Raw genomic sequence first — 18,307 nt, 5'->3', positions numbered from 1 at the left:
ACACTGAATGCAAAAAAAATTAACATTAATGTATCAGAGCTGAAGCTGAACTCGTGGGTAATCAGCTAATTCAGTGCCGATTCTGGTAGACTATTCACTTTAAATAACTCGAAAGAGAGTCAAGAGGTAAGAGTTCTGGTTTAATTTGATAGTCTATTGTATACGCGTCATTCAACAGAGACGATCCTCATAATAGCTTAACCATGTATAGACACAGTGTGCAGAAGAAACAGAAATGAAAGCACGAGACAGCACGGCTGACTTAAAGAAAAGGAAAGTACACTATGATAACTGAAGTTTTAAAACTAGGATAGACAGATCAATGTATGTTTATTCTTTCAGCGGGAAGTTTAAAAATCGTTTGTCATGTGTTTCGAAACAGTGGACTAATAAAAAGCAGTAATGTGAAGTGCCATGTCATTTGACAAAAATATTTGCAGCAGTCCAATATAAAAAAAAAAGGGATGTAAAATTCCTGACCTGAGAGCCTGGTATGACAGAGCAACCAGAGTCCTTTCACATTCATTTACATCCCAGCAATGAGTTAATAAAGAGTGTAAAGATATTCCATACAAATACAAGTAAATATACAGCACAAGGCCATCAAAGTGCAAATGGTACATTTAACGTAATTACTGAAAACTGGCAATTAATATTATTGAAATGCTATGGAAAAATCTTACCTGCCCTTTGTTATACAGTATACTTACAAGGATTGCCAATATACTGTAGAGACCTGAATCATAATGCAAACCTGAAATTTGGAGAAGAAAATTTTATTGACCGGTTCTTACTAAGTTTTCATTTAGACCCCTTACTCTATGCAGTTACAATGAAATCTACAAATCCTGTTGAAAATATCTAGATTCATTTGATAAAAAAGGACACTTTGACAGAAACTGCATTATGCTTGTGGAAATAGCTGATTCAGGACTGTTGACTTGTAAATTCCGATCTTTTTATCATTTGTAATGTTTTCTTTGTCATTTTTCTGGCTTAGAATTTTGAATTCATTCTCTGCAGAGAGACCGGGCATCAGCGGTAGTGTGAGGTGGTATAGGAGGCTTTGCTTCTTTAAAGTCTGCATAGAACTCACCTTACATTTGTGTAATTATCAGTACGTCTGTCCCAAGTTATATTACAGCTACAGAACCCAGCAGGCATCCGAATGCCTCCGCATGCTGATCTAATTCATTATAATGAGTAATGCCACTTCAGCCTGCGAGGCAAACAAAAGCCTATTAGACAGTGTTGTGTAATCACAAGCCCAGGAGATAATTGATGCCGTCGCGGTAGGTCCGCCCCCCCTCGGCTTCTTTCCGAACGCTTGATCAAGAACGGTAAAAGAACAGAATTTTATGATGTTCCTGATGTAATAAATTGCAGTCCTGATCTTTGACCTTGGGTTTGATCGCTATGGAAACCAGAACTGACATTGGAAATAAAGGATTCTGCTCTAAGTGTGGCCTCTAGTTAGTCTTGTAAATGTGAGCTTTAAAAGAGGAAAACATCCCAGAGGCTCGTAAAGGGGGCTTCCATCCCTTCCTGAGTGTGAGTTTTGTTTTTGTGTGTGTGTGTATGCGTGTATGTGTGTGTACATTACAAGAGGTCACAGGATGTGAAGCTGCAGATAGGGGCGCTTATTTTATTAGGTTGTAATAAATTAAATGTCTTCGAAATAAATCAAGGCCACACACACACATGCACACGCACACCCCCCACACACCCACACACATTTAGTCTTTTCAGAATGTCATTTAAAAAAAAAATAGTTTTTTAGTGCTTGGCTAGTAGAACAGCACATCCAAGTAAAGAATGCCTGTCTGTGTTTGGAACTGTGTGACTCTTACTCGCATCCTCTTGTGTCACACACCCAGGGTTCCTGAAAAGCCCATGCTCAATTGCGCCGCCCTGTGTGCAGGGCCGGCCGGGCAATGCTGGCAGCTCGCCCTCGGGCTGCTCCTGCTACATGGGCACATGCCCGCTGCACCAGCGCAGGATATCTACAGGTACAGAAAAATGCACACACACACACACACACACACACACGCACATGCATATCATGTTTGCAGAGGTACATCTAAAACATAAGGTGAGGTGTATTTTGTCATGAACACACACTTACCAGACCGGCTCTGCTGTACATCAGGGTCACACCTACAACATCGACTGCTGTTTTTCTCTTTTTTAGAATGAGTCTGTATTTGTAAAAGGAAGCTTTCATAGTAATGCGAGCTGGTGCAAACAGTTATGATTTATATGTCCTTTGAGACAACTCATTGCGTGTTATTACGATTACTCATTGTTATAAATCAATAAGACAGACAACCTCCGGCTGCAGGGTAAATCCTTTGTAGTCTGGTTTCATGCATGTCATTCCTGCTCTGGTAGGTGTGAGAGCAGAAAAACAATTAAAACCTTTCATTATGAAAACATGTTTTAGCAAAACCCAGGATCTTGTCATTTTCCTGTTCTTTTTTGAGGCCAATTATTATTATCTGTGCTGTAGACAGTATTAGCTGTATGTTTTTAGTCTTTTTTAAATAATCGTAAAATTTTTATCATTAGTTTTATAGCTTTTAGCGGTTGCCCTAATCCTAACATTTATTTTATTATACATCAGAGGAGTTGAGGCCCTTGTTAATAGCCCAAAAATAGCAGTTTGGTAATGCTAATATTTTGAATCTGTTACCTTCTAATTGGCTTCACCACTGTCTTACCCCTGCCCCTAGTTTCCCAGTCTAAATAATGTAATGTTTTAACATCAAAAAATACATAAAGAATCCTTTTTATGCTCATGTCTGATGCAACTATCAATAGCTAATAACGGGTATATATGTTAAACCATAACCATCTTTTAAAGCAAACCATCTCAAATCATTTTATACACTTTTTTTTAATGATAATGACAGATTACAATATCGTACATTACAATATCATTTTATTCTGTATTAATACCTTTTGAACTTTTTTTTTATTATTATTGTTGCACTGTGAATACAAGGTATACACACTTACCAGTCACTTCATTAGGTACACCTGTTCATCTACTCTTTAATGGGAATATCTAATCAGCCAAAAAGAGAAAATATCCAGTGAGTGTCAGTTCTCTGGGCGGAAATGCCTTGTTGATGCCAGAGGTCAGAGGAATATGGCCAAACTGGTTTGAGCTGATAGAACGGCAACAGTAACATAAGAGCATCCCTGAACGCGCAGGAGCAGAAGACCACACCGGCTGCCACTCCTGTCAGCTAAGAATAGGAAGCAGAGGCTATGATTTGCAGGAGCTTACCAAAATTGGATAATAGAAGATTGGAAAAACATTGCATGGTCTAATGAGTTTTGATTTCTGATGTGAGTCCCTTTATAACCACAGGATAATGCGCCATGTTACAAAGAAACCAGTTTGAATCATCTCAAACTGGTTTTTGGACATGACAATGAGTTCGCCTTACTCAAACACACTCCACAGTCACCAGATCTTAATCCAACAGAGGAAATTTACGATGTGGTGGAACAGGAGATTTGCATCAGGGATGTACATCTGACAAATCTTCAGTAACTGCAGGATGCTGTCATTTTGATATTGACCACAATCTCTAAGGAATGTTTACAGCACCTTAAATCTATGCCACGAAAAATTAAGATGAAGGGGGGGGGGGTGTCCAACCCTGTACTAGCACGGTGTACCTAATGGAATGGCCAGTGAGTATAGTTCTTAGTGCAGTTTACCAGACTGAACTGTAAATATGATTTTAAGTATAACATCACCATATTACAAAAATAAGTTGTTTTTATCCTGTAAGAGCAATCAACACACAACAGTAGTGAAGATTATGCTTTCACAGTGGAGAATGTTACTTTTCATGAAAGCATCATCTTTACTTTTGATGTTTGTTAAATTTAAATCATTCTATGGCAATAACTTTTATTGAAATGTAAACATTCATATTTTTAATGGTTAATTAATTTGTACTGGTTTAAAAGTATGGAAAAGTCACTTTACCATTGGTACAGATATTATATACAAGCTATGTGAAAACATATGTAAAGAAATAGAACAGTGAGACTATAAAGCTAAGGGTTACGGTAATAAATCTGTATATGAATTAACCTGCCAACTGTTGCCTAAACTAGTCCAGACAAGTCCAGCAGGTTTGCAAAAGTACAGTCACTACACATACCAGGTTTATTAACAGCATGCCTCTGCAGGCATCATCAAATTATAATAGTTTAAAATATGTGCTTTATTGAGATTTTTTGTTTGGATGTCAGATGGTAGTCTCTGTTACTTCATAATTTTAGATTTAAAGAATATTAAGTTACACACACATATTAAAATGAAATCTTTTTGGGATTTATGAATTTGTGAAACGTTTTACTAATTTTATCTAACCCTGATACAGTATGTCCTAAAAATCAAGAAATCTCAGACCGTGAATAAAACCATAAAGGCTTTATGTATCTTCTATGTTTTATGTTAATTTCACCTTAATGTATTCTGTGGAATTTTTTAAACAACACTGGAATTTTTGAACAGCATTGCTTTGCTACAGTACATTTAGTCTGAAAAAAAAAATCTCATTAGCTTATCCTGATACATTTGCTAAAGTCATTTTAATCACACTTTGAATGTAGCAGCGTTGGCGTTGCTCGTGTTACTGTGTGTCAAATTGTGCACGGTCTCCACATGTTTTCTCTCATTTCCCAAAAATCATGTGAATAGGGAGCTGGCTTAACAAAACTGCCAGAATGCCAGAATGAGTGTGTGAAATGTAAGTGTTCCCAGAATAGGCTCCTGATGCTCAACCCTCATCAGGGTAAACCTCAAAAATAAATAAATGAATAAAAAAAAAGGTAATAACTTTACACAGTTATTTAAGATCGCTGGGATTAAACTTGCTGTTAATTCCGAACTCTCATGTGACTTACGATAGGCATGAGAGTATTTTTTTTCTCCCTAAGTTGTACCCAGTTGGTACCGACCTTATCATCCAACAGCTACTAATCACAGTAGCTACTAAACTACTAATGAACACTATCACATTCTTCCTCTGAGAGACATGATGCCAGCTGCCCTCGTCTACCTGCGCGAAGTTGCAGATGCCTAATTGACTATTGCCACTATGATTGATATGAGAGCGCAAAGTATCTTTGTTTTAGCAATTATGCACATGCATTTTTGAGTTTCAAAACCAGCCCAATTTGGTGCAAAAACCACAACCCTAAAAGTTCAGCTGGTGTGACTCAACAGGGTGTGTCTAACGCACAAGATGTATTATTTCACATTCAATCGGTAGTGATTTGTGCTAGAAAAGCTCAAACCCTTTTTTTCAGTCCTGTATTCTCCACTTTGTGAATGTAAACTCCCCAATAATTGCACTAATTTCTTTTCTTTATATTGAATTAGCTGAGAAATGCTATTTTAAAGCAGCAAAAAGAGAGCAATTGTGTGTGTGTGGGTGTGTGTGTGTGTGTGTGTGTGTGTGTGTGTGTGTGTGTGTGCATGCATGCATGTGTGTGTTATTAGCACCAGCAGGTATGCCATTAACTTGTGAAAAATAGCATGCTTAGGAGAAGTGTATTTTTTTTCAATTCCCTGCAGCCTCTTCTGACTCTCCAAAATTTGGACATTTTTGCAATTTTTGCTAATAGTAAAGACAGAGTATTGTACTGATTTAAATAAAGTAACACAACATACAGTCATAAATCATAAAAGGACACGAAAGTGTCAAAGAAATCGAAATGTATGTTTCGGACTCTTCAAATGAGCTTTGATGACAGCTTTGCACTCTTGGCATTCAGACAGCTTCCTGGGATGCTTTTCCAACACGCTTCAAGTAGTTCACATACAGTCTGTCAAGTCTGTGCATACCTTAGAGTTTCCTTCTCTTGCCTGTCTCAGCCTGAGTTGCTTTGAATGTTTGCTGCCTTTTTTGCACACTGTAATCATTTAAGTGAACTCTAAATCTTGTGATTTATGGAGAAGAGACGTGTCTTTATCTTAGTGTTTGTAATTTCTAGATCCGCTTTAATTCCCACAAACCCTAGCAAGTGGCCACATGGAAGTGTAAGAGAATGATATATTATCTGTTTCTTTGTGGTTAGAGGCCACCGCAATTACAGCCTTTTGTTGTGAATAAAGCAAGGCATGCTGGAAAAAGTAACCGAAGCTCCGGAGGGCAAACATAGCACGGCTAGTCTGAACTCTCATCCCGATGTCTGATGTGGGGTGGCTACTAATTCAGCCGCGCTTTATTGTTGGCTTGTTGTAGAAAATAGATTTACTGGAAACTATTGACAAAAGTCCAGCATTCGGGTCATTTGGGAGTGAGGACACGAGAAACTCATGTATTCATTTATCCTGTCATGAAGCTAATTAAGGTGCTGACATGAAGCTTGTGACATGAATGCAAAGAAAAGCTAGTGAAGGTAGTATAAAATGGGCCTTGTTCTCCAGCCCTGTAGTTGCTCTGAGAGAGAGAGACAGAGAGAGAGAGAGACATGGACAGAAAGACAGAGAGAGTGAGTTGGCAAATGGAAAAGATTATCCAATGGAATGTCTGGACTGACCTCAAAAAGAGTGAACAGGCCAAGGAGCCAATAGGATTGTGTGCTTAGCGTTGAGCTAATTTTTTCCTGATGATTGCAGTCGCCATCTCTATAAAACAGTCTGAAGTTGTGTGGAGAGCAGGAGCACAGCAGCACACACATATGGTACACGTTGGTAGAATTCAAGTGACAGATGCCTGAGAGGTGAATCGCACATAATTTGTAGGCATTTCCTTTTGCGCTTCGAATTCAGAATAAGTGTCTTTCGTGGCTTGTTGAACCAGTGATGCCACACACTTTGGCTTCTGTAATTTAAATCGTTATTGTACAAAAATATTTGTTATTTTTATATATTCCAGTATTTTAGTTTCTCGTTTGTCAGATGTATGAGGGATGAAGCTATCAAATGTAGGATTTTGTCATCAGTCGTCCGATCCCAAAACGTCTCTAAAAGATTAATCTCTCCTAATTGAACAAATTAACAGTTAAATATTTTCTCTTATTTATACGTTTTCTTTGCTGTTGTGCCCTTACCTGCCGGTTAAAGCTCTGAAGAAACTCTATCTAGTTTTATGACTGTTTTAAATCTTGATCCTGAAACTATTGTCCACCATCATTATAAGCTGACTGGGCCTCGAGAAATGTTCCTAGAACTTTTATCCTGTTGCATAGTATAGCAGTATTACAAATAATTATTAGTACTATATAAGCATTTTAAAATAATCAATACATTTACCATGTGCATGTCTATATAGTCTGACTAATACAGTAGGTCTCTGGCTCTTTAAAGGCAGTGCTGACAGTGTGTGTGTGTGTGTGTGTGTGTGTGTGTGTGTGTGTGTGTGTGTGTGTGTGTGTGTGTGTGTGAGAGAGAGAGAGAGAGAGAGAGAGAGAGAGACATAGCAGGAAAACAAACCTGACAGAGTCTGTAACATGAGCAGCTTTAAGCAAGTCATAAGGAACAGTTGAAAGGGCACTTGTTGTCAGGTTAAGTTTTAAAAGTTTGGGGGTGTCTGATGTCTCCGCTCCTTTGATTGGTCAGACTCCATCATAGACATCGATATCGGGACATCACAAGTCTGGCCTGTGAGCAAACATGAGTAAATGGTGGAGCTACAGTTTTTTAGAATAAAAAGCACTATAATACACACCAACTTTTTGTGGGTTTTTTAAAGGTTTTTGATTTAAGTGTAATATAAAAAAAAGTTCAGTTAATTAGAATCTCTATAGTTGGGCTAGAATCCTTGCTAGATTCAGCATAGAACTGAATTAATTCCATAGAAAAAGGAGTAGTAGGTGATGTATGGCGACTCTTTTGTGTTGTGTGGTTATTCATCTCGTTGAATGCATTTAACTTTGGTGAAATGTTGCAATTTCTCTATAGTCCTGCAGGTGGTGCAATCTAAACTATTAGGCAGCACAGCGTCCTGTGTGAGAAGCCCCTGTCTGCCAATTAATTGTGGGAGGATCGTTGCGTCGACGTCATTAATTTACTTACAACCAATAAGAAAATATATGGGCGGGGCAACACGTGCAGCCCCGCCCCAGATTTAGCCCCCCCTCGATCTGCAGGCTGCAAACAGGTGTACTTGTCCTGTGTGGGTGGAGCGAATCATTAGACAAGTTTGTTTAGAATTGTAACAAAATTTCAAGAAAAAAATACTAAATCAGTATATTCATTAAATCGTGATACAGAAAAAAAGAATTTAATTTAATTAGTCTTATCTAAAAGTTTTCCCGGTCCGGTATGTCACAGCCTACATTAATTAATCTTTTTGCTGTAACACAATTATGAGAGAAGGTATTAAAAAAGTATCAAAACTACCATACTATACTATACTAAAATATACTATACCGAACTATACTATACTGCACTATACTGCACTATACTATACTATACTATACTATGCTATACTATGCTATGCTATACTATACTATACTATACTATACCGCACTATACTATACCGCACTATACTATGCTATACTATACTATACTATACTATATTATCTTATACTATACTATAAGGTAATTCCCCTAACATAAGAACCAGGTCTGTTCTGTGAGCTCGTTTGTAAGTATACTAACACAATTGGCTATACACAGTCTAAAACTAACATGTTTCATGATCTTGTCCTTGTTCTTTAAGATTCATGTTCATGTTTAAGGATAGAGCAATGTCTGCCATCTTTTTACCTCATTCATTCTTACAATTATTTTAACTTCATCGTTAAAATAAAAATATTTCATTTTTTACTTCAGCGTTATTAATTGGTGCTTCTGAGCAGTGTAAGTGTCATTGCCGCTGCTTTTACGCTTGCTCCTGGACATTATGGGATGCGCACTGCATGCACGTGAACATGCGATCTAACTTTTGCAATTAAACATGCATATGTTTGTAACTTCAATGTTTGTATGCTGGAGACTTGCCGTACTATTCTATACTATTACTGTACTGTACTGTACTATATTATATAATACAATACTATACTATACTATTAATGTACAATACCACACTGTAGCCACATTGTGCATGAGTAGCACAGCAGCAGTGAAATAAGCCACAGAGTGAAATAAGATCCAACCATAGGGCGTTACATGAAAATCAATTAGGAGTAGACTGTTTTCTTTCTCTGGATGTTGGCGGAGAGGAATAAATAAATCTAGTGAGTGTAATACCCAAAGTCAGCTCATTCTGCTAACAGGGTTGTGATTTGTAAAGCCATGTACAAACTAATGATTATTTTAACTTTTTAATATAGCAGAAAATGCTATTTATTTTACTGGAAACATTGTCCAGAATTGCATTGTTGAAACATTATTATCATGTGGCTTGAAGCACCCAAAGAGAAATAGAGTTTTTTTTTTCCTCTCTCTATTACATTAATAGGTTTGAAAGTTCAATGAGAGGTTTACATTTTTTTTTACAGATGACAGACACTGGCAAAACTTTAAATCATATTTCTGTTGCATAAAAATATATATTTTATATTTTGTTAATATCATAAACCTAGATCCGGACCTCACCTGATAATATTTCCGTATTTCGTACATAAATGTTAGTTTTATGTATAAAACCCTCTTTGTCGTCACACAGGAACCAAGGGGTACATTACGGTAGACATGTTTTCATTCTTTACTTTTGTTTACTCCATAGGATTGCATTAAATCACCAATGTCGAGAACTGCAGAGAACGATTCAATGTAATTGTGACATGAGCACGCTGTACCGTTTTCACTCTGGTCAAAACCATGTACATGCGAAAGCCTGAGCAGGTGTTTCTGTTTATCTGTTGCTATCTGTCTGTCCCTCAACAGGTGTGAAGTATCAGATAGCACAGGCCACATTATGCAGGTGTTTAATATGGTAAAAGTGCTGTCCATCTCTTACATAACCAGATTTGATTGCCGCTTTGTTGTGATTAACCCATCAGTACTTTAATAGTTCAGTTTATTCAGCAGACAGCACTGCTCTAGATCCAGATTGCCTACAGTGATTTGGTATGTGAGTGACACTATTTCTAACATTGTTTTAGGAAGCTCTGTCATGATAGACACCTTTAACAGCAGGTTAATATGCAGGGAATGCATGTTTCCTATGACAGAAATAACCTCTGAATATGAGGCATGTGCATACAAAGTACAGAATTACAGAAATAGACATAACAGGTGCTTAGTTATGTTTTATAACTTGCTCATCTTCCTGAGATAGTCTTCTGATGATAAAATCTGTCAGGTGCCCCAGATCATAGTAATTTCTATTCCGACCAGATATTCATTTAGCATTCAACTGTACAGTATAGGCTTTCTGTCAGATGTCAGACCCTCTAGGTGTTTTTAAATCACAGGTGGTAAGAGTATCATTAATGTTTCAGATACTTGATTCAGGTTCTGTGTGAAACTAGGATAAAAAAACATGAATGCCACTGGGTTCAGCACACCAAGGAGGGTAAAGAAAATATATCTCTCTGGACAAAATTGTTCAGCTGATTTATCTTCATTGCATGTCATCGCCATGTTAACTGGATAATCCTCAATCATGTAATCATACAGTTAGAAAGCCTCAACTGTTCAAGAGATGACCCGCTTGAAATCTGAGCGAGTGTGACAAAAACAACTCATATTCTCCAGCATGCTCAGTAAAACCTAACCGCTGTTTTCTTATATTTTCTAAAAAAACTGCACAAATTTGTTTTATGCAGTTTCTTTTATGCAGAAATGTTTTCAAAAGCATCTTTTGCCTATGACATATTTTTGTGTCCAGGACTTTTGCACAGTACTATAAGTAAACTAGTTGTTAGGTTTTACTGAGCTTCCTGGAGAATATGAGTTTCTCTGGTAACTTTGTCACACTTGCTCCTTTCTATTTTTATGCAAATCCCCGGAGCGTACTTTAGGTTTTTTGTTGCCATCTGAAAAATGGTCTGTCTTCACAGCCATGCATATATTCTCCTGTAATGTTATTTATTTATAAATTTTTAAATTATATATGGAAAAACTGAATGATTTTGTAAATAATTATACAGACATGATAAACATATATAACAAAACTGATACAGAAAATAATATGGTGCCTAAGACTTTTGCACAGTACTGTATATTTGGTATTGTAAAAATGCTTAGAGCTAGATTGTTAAATGAACTCAAAATACATCATGTTTGTGATGTAAAAGTTTGCCATGTTTAACTTGCACAGATGCAGGCAGCGTGTCACCATCCAGTCCCACTCGAGTCTTCATCTTTCTCAGATAGACTGAAGCCGATCAGATGCTACTGTATGCTATGAAGCCAGACGTAACATAGCATAACATTACGTAGCAGTGAGTCATTTCTTAGACACCGAAGCAAACCAGGTCTTTGAGCTTTAAAGAAGGATTTATAGAAGGACCTGATCTCATGTACATTACAGAGTCAAGTGTCATGTCTGCCACCAGGTGGTCCACATGCCTTGTGATTAGACCCAGCACCTAAATCAGGCATCCCTCAGCCATAGGGAATAAACATGAATCTTAGCCTGTAAGAATAATAGCGTCTCAATTTATACCTCAGCTAACCAAAAATAGCTTTTTTGTCCTACCTTGCGGATATGGAAGTGGAAAATAGTGCAGACGAAGACCTGACCAGGCAGGAGGGAAACCAACTCCCACTGTTCTGTTGTTCTGTTAGCATTGCTGCTAATTTGGCAAGCTAAATAGGACACATCCTACTGGGAAGAATAAGATATACTGTAGAAACAGGGAAGCCTGAGAAAAGACTGGAGATGATATGGGTTCTGGAGGATGGCTATAGTCAGAAGCGTATGGTAAGGTCATAAGTTTTAGTCCAATATGTACTAGAAGAGAAGAAGATTAGAAAAGATGGCTGTATGACAGTGGTATTTATTGTCGTTTGTGACTTAAGTGGAATTCATTCTAATTCTGACAGTTAGGAGAGGTGAAACAGAGCTGTTTTATTTCTGACTTGCCTTATGGGGACCATGACAAACAGCTCATCTCTCAGCACTCCTTCACACTGCTGCACTTAATCATTGCTGTGAGCTGCATGTGAATGCAACCGCATTGGATTGCTGCACCTGACAGTCATAAAACTGATAGACACAACTATTTAGAACACAAATTGTTCTATTCATAACCTTTGTTAAGGAGACCTCACAATTTTTTTCATTGCTTTTGTTCACGTTTTTATTCAGGTGTAAATGTAATGTGTTGAGGATTCTGAATTCCATAAAGTAATTTTGTGTAATAACTCCTTGCTTCATTCTCTGGACTGAACTGGTGTGTTCACACTAGTAGTTCAGTTCTCTCGGTTCGTGTAAACTCATGAAATTGTTATACATGGAAAAAAACATTTGACACTTCATCAGACCATTCATCCATTATATTTATAAGCGTTTTTTGCTCTTGCTATTGAACACTATCACAAGCGCTTTCATGCGCTGTCTATAGGGAACTCCTTGGATGCTCATTAAATTTAACATTTATGTATTAATAAGGAGGTATAAGGTATTAAATTTTTTTTTCTTTTGTTTCTCTTTTTATCTCTTCTTTTTTTCCTTTTTTAATGTAAAAAAGTAAATAAGGCACTTTAACTTAGGCAGATGGCATACAGTAGCTAGAACTTTTTTTCACTCTCAAATGTTGCCTTTACATCAGATTCCACAGAGTCGACCAGTGAAAGTTTTCAGGAACAGTCGGTCATCATTAACTGATAATACTAGCAAAGCAGACTTAGTTTATTTACATACTGTATATTTGCTCTGTGGTGCGTTGAAGTGTCAGCCTCGTGTGTTAAGTGTGTTAAGTAAAGTGTTAAGGCCCCGATCAACAGTGCTTGCGAGAAGTCCCTTTCCCATCATGCAGTCACATACTCAAAAGATCACAAGGTTCTGTGTAAGTGTCTATGGAGAAATGGGGATATATAATGTGTATGTTTTATCATGCTGTATGTTTTATCATAATGTTACATTTATCAATGTTGTCATTCTTTGCTGTTTTTGAAATAAATTAGCGGCCTTTGAGAGAAATCATTTCCCCCAACAGTCTTTTGCTATGAAATGTTGATTCAGTCGCTAGTGTCGCCTTGTTGGGAACAGAAACTGCAGAACTAATGTATTTTCCAGTAGTGCTATAAAGGCCAGTATTGAGAGAACATGTGTGCTTGATCTTATCTTTGTTTCCACACACAGACATGTACCACTCATCTAAATTACACTGAACAGCATCACTGTCACTGGATTATTCACAATGACAGTAATTAAGCAGTAATAGACTCTACGCATGGAGTGCTGATTCCTACCCATGTGCAGTTCTGTTTATCTACTGTTTATCTTTCAGTAGGGGTTTGTGAGTGCTCAGGTAAACCGAACGCATTCAGCACATCAGTTTACATCAGTTTAGATCTCACTGTTTGTACAGCAGAGGGAGATCATTTTCTTTCTTGACGCTTACACTGTCATGCTTGACTTTAGCCAGAACTGAGATGTTATTTATAGTATCATTTTAAATGGAGCAGCATGTTTCAGAGTGTCTTAAAGCCACTGTTAAGATTTGTGAGAACAAAAGTAATGGACACTATATTTACGGGAAGGTCCTTTCAAAAATTTAGCTTTTGTACAAACCTTATAATGTTATGTGCTCTATGAAGTGTGTGCACTATATGACAGTTTAGAAAAGAATTCACTATTTTCCTGGCTCTGGGAAAATAGTGGTGGATGGAAAGTTGTGCTTATATGATGAGGTTTCTCTTTACAGGGAGTGTGTGGAGACTAATGAGTTGTCCACATGTTGTTTATGATATAGAGGAGTTCCAGATCTCTGCACCATGACTGTTTACATTTTGCGACTGTGTAAATGCACACATTTGTGTAAGGCTACCTGCACCCATGCGACGTGTAACGTGTGCCTGAAGAGGTGAGGAGTTGGTCGACGGCCAGGGGAGAGACAGTGCCAAGAGAGTCCAAACGATATCCATGCAAGATTGGGGTTTAATACTGTAGGTTTGCATGGCTATTGGAAAATCACAGAATTGCAAAAAAAAGAAAAAAAAAAAGACCAGCGTGCAAATATGGTCGTTTAGTTGAGCTGTTGTAACATTTCACCGATGTATGTGCATGGTGTGGTGTGCAAACAGACGGAGAGGCACAAGACTGCAAGACAGTCTGTGGGATTTCAGCTGGCAGTCATAGCTTCTGGTAGAAATCCAAACTGACATTACTAGTGTATAATGTAACAGTGTGTGCTGGCTCTCCCTGTGCTACACACTTCAGGCATCTGATTACATACAGCATTTTGTGAGGAATATCCAGTTACTGTATTACAGGTAGGTCTGTTTAATACATCCCACACAACAACCATGATTTGTTCTTTTAAAAAGTAGATAAATATAGAAAATTAAAGCTGAAAAACTAATCTGGTTTTATTTTTAGACTTTACAACCAGGTTATACGGTTTAGCTGATAAAAATGTAAAAAAATACATATTAATGTTTTCCCAGGCCTCTTTTCTCCAGCTGTACTGTTTGCCTTGACACTTATCTTTTAGTGTTTGCACTATCCCTTGTTTGGTGTATATTTTTACCCTTGTCAATAACGAGTGAAAGTACAAATGTCACAGTGTCAAGGAATGACGGACGTGTTACCCTTTTGCTTTTTATTGAGAAGGTACAGCATGTACCATATATCATGTCCAATTACATCACATTCCAGTGCGCCAGTATTTAAAATATAGTAACATGCTACAAAATATTGCAATGAAAAATGAAACCTAATCAAATACAGTGGTACCTCGGCATCCGAATTTAATCCATTCTTAAGTGTTCCTAAGGTGAAAATTCATATTGCAAAAATCCAATTATTTCCATCGAAAATAATGTAAATGCATATCCGTTCCAGGATATTAACGATGTTAACAATTTTCAACACCATAATAATATTTTTGCATGTAAAAACAATTAAAACATTTTGAAGAGACATGTAAATGAAGTAAAATATGAAATAAATAGACATTAAGCCTCACTCAACCTTAATTTAATTATACACCAGCTGAAACTGAAAACTGAACGTGGCTACCTTTTCTTTTTGCTGCCATCCTAATATTCTTGGGATTGTGGTGTGAAAATTTTGTCTTCATCAAATGTCAGACAAAATGCAAAAAACCCACAAAAAATTTGGAAACTCGCTTTGCTTGGTTTTGCACTTATGCAAACAAGTTTTGAACGGCTCCCGGACATACGCGCAAATTATGCTTATGCAAATGTCTTGCAAAATTGCAGCTCTTAAGGCGAAAAGTAAGTAGGATATGATATCAGCAGGGTCACGTCAGATGATATTGTTAACATTGCGTCGTTCAAAACCTGTTTAAGCAGTCTGCATTAAATTATCTTTCCTCCTTAGTTTTTGAGCAGTAAACATGCTGTAGATTTGCAGTGAGCAAGCTCATAGAATTTAAGTTACTGTCACTGTGCAATCCATGCAACACTTAAAAATAACATAACAACAAGCTGGATTAAAATGCATCACATTTCTATGTCTTTATTTAGTCCCTGGCACCAGTCAGGTGTTTTGAAGCTGCTGCACTGTTCAGAAAATGACAACAAACAGAAGGTGGTGTCTTTGGTGTACTGTGGAGTGTGTACTGACTTTAAAATCCACAGTGTCAGTTTACTTGATGGACTGTCTGATGAATCCAAGTCTACAACTGTGATAGTGACGGCTAAAGTTGGGCTAGGTGTACTTAAATCCCAGCTCAATAAATGCATTGTGGGGTTGTACCTAAACAGCCTATTGTTCTGATTTTGCATGAGCATTACTAATATTTTCTATAGTCACATAAGCATGAGATCGTATTGTGGAATTTCAATGATGACGTTTACTTTTCACTCACATGTTAAGTTAAACAAGATGTAAAACAAGGGGCGGTGTGATGCTGGCTTAGGCTTTCAGCACCTTCAGTGCTGCTAGTGCAGATCAAAAGATTGTTAAATGGCAAGAACTGACTGAATACAAAGGTTCTGTATTTTTTGTTCTTTAAAAATGGCTCTGAATTGAGCAAATCATCCAAAAAAAGCTGTGATTTCTGTTACAATATTTAACATAGATGAGTGTTATACATTACAGTTACTTATTTTATCTTTCATTTTCTTTTTCTCCCTTCTTTCCCCAGACTCATCAGGCCAGCTGTCTTCATCTCCTCTGAGCTCCCCGACTGGTCACTGTGCTGTCGGCCCTCACCCACTCCACCCGTCCCTGCTCACCCCGTCTTCCATGGGCTCCACGCCAGGTCAGCTTCACTCACCCATCAATGGCCTAGCATCGCCCTTTCCTGTCATCAGCTCACCCATGGGACATCCCTCCATCACGGGGCCTTCCAGCACCAGTATGGCCTTTGGACCTAGCCTCAGTCCACAAGTAAGTGTGGAGTTCATAATGTCCTGCGTAGACTGCTTGTGAATTTACCTTCGTGGCTTTTTACAGACATCCTTGCCCGAAGTTACTTACAGAAGTGCTTTGACGTTTATATCAATAAATTCATCCTGATACTGGCACACTACCAGGAAAATTTAATCAGTCTAAAACCTCTGTTGGGGGGAAATATCATCCTCATCCTCTCTTTCTCGTCCTCTCATCAGATGGTAATTGTTGAGAACCTGGGACATAAATCAAATAAACACTTTAAACACACACACACATGTGGATAAACATTTTAGTGTAATTGTGTGTTTGTTAGTCTGGAACAACTTTTTATTATGGACTTTTTAACATGGAAAAATACTAGTCCTCGTAAAAGTTTGTGGCGTTATTGGATTTTTGTCAAGTCGTGAACATGTTGAATATGAAAGGGTTTTTACGACACATTGTAAAAAAAATAAATAAATACTGAAATTTCCAAATGATGTAATTCCACTTATTAGCTGTCTTATTCTGAGCTTTGTTTGCTTTCCAAGAAGCACTAACTTTACATAGTCTGTTGGCAAATGAATAGATGACTTTCATGAATAGTCACTGTGTTAAACTTTAATTAAATCATTTTTTGCATTGGAGAGAATAAACAAAACAGGCTTTTTAGATTCTGTGAAATGTTGAGGATCTTCATGAACAACCAGCTGAATGTTTTTCATGTTTTCTTTGCTTTGTAACGTGTCTCCTCTCATGTTACAGCTTCACAGAGTGCTGTGGGGATGAAGTGAGATCTTTTCCATGAACTCACACATGTGAATTAGGGAGGCATATCGCTGCTGTGTTAGGTTTCACGATAACAAGGTTAGCCATATAAGACACGTCTTGTTGCACAGTTATCATAAAGGACTTTGTCAGAAACACTTGCTCATTAAGAAGAGGCCTTGCATGGACGAAAGGAAGCCATTAGTGCTGTGTGCTGCCCCGCATGGAGCTCCTACATGTTTGAGCACGCAATGAGGTTGAATTGAAACAATGAGGTGCTTTCCCCCTTCTTCTCACCACACAAGTTTCCTTTCAGAAAACTCTTAAATGAGCCACTAAATCCAAAGGGGGTCTGCTTATTAAAATTTTAGATATTGCACATTTGGGATTTAATAGCTAGCAAAAAGGTTTTTTTTTTAGCTCAGCCTCTAGTCCCCTCCTTTAATACTCATTAGCACCTTCAGAGCACTTGACGTGTGACCAGTATGTCTCATCTGTGTTCTTATTGTGCCACATGGGCACTGTGATCTTTACTGGCTGGCTGAAAGTGCTTAGCAGAGGCCTCTTCTGGGCCTGACCAGAGCCTGGGCAGACGGGAAATGAGCCAGCCGTTAAAACCTGCTGCTCAGCCATGTGGTGTATGTCAGAATGAAAGATTTTTAACACCCAGTCAGACCCATGCGTCACATATACACAGTGTGTACATCCTGTCGATAGCTCAGATATATTAGGTTCCTACAGGGAATAAAATTAATAGAGCCATTCCCCAGAAAGTAATTTATACATTGTTTTGAAATACTTGGTTTGATTTGTTTTTTCACTTTACTTTATTGACGATGTGGGTTGTGAGAACCTCATCACTGGTGATGTACGACCAAACCTTCAACTCCTTTGCAATAAATCTCTGTTCATTATTCATGTTAGAACAAAAAATAAATGTTAAATGTTGTTTTTATAGAAATTTATGAATTCCACTCCAGTCCTCATGGGGAGAATTGGTGGCATGGCAGGTCCTCGTCACAGCCCCAGAATCCAATCCTTCTCTCAGGGTTCTGTCTCTGTTTTACATGTTCTCCCATGTGTCTGTGTGGGTTTCCTCT

At 37.8% G+C, this 18,307-nt stretch overlaps 1 protein-coding gene across 2 annotated transcripts in view; it reads left to right on the top strand.

The window, feature by feature from the left end:
- rxrab (retinoid x receptor, alpha b) overlaps window positions 1-18,307 on the top strand; it is a 48,217-nt gene that overhangs the window by 11,112 nt on the left and 18,798 nt on the right. Inside the window, exons 2-3 of one of the 2 annotated variants that reach the window (XM_053480956.1) lie at window positions 1,878-2,009; window positions 16,210-16,454. In XM_053480956.1, coding sequence (XP_053336931.1) covers window positions 1,878-2,009; window positions 16,210-16,454 — 377 coding nt within the window. The remainder of the gene's footprint in view (window positions 1-1,877; window positions 2,010-16,209; window positions 16,455-18,307) is intronic. The other variant, XM_053480957.1, reaches the window with a different exon arrangement.

This window comes from Clarias gariepinus, chromosome 21 (assembly GCF_024256425.1).
Source record: "Clarias gariepinus isolate MV-2021 ecotype Netherlands chromosome 21, CGAR_prim_01v2, whole genome shotgun sequence".
NCBI lineage: Eukaryota > Metazoa > Chordata > Actinopteri > Siluriformes > Clariidae > Clarias > Clarias gariepinus.
Note: the sequence above shows the minus strand (reverse complement) of the source record. Positions and strands in the feature narration are given on the sequence as shown.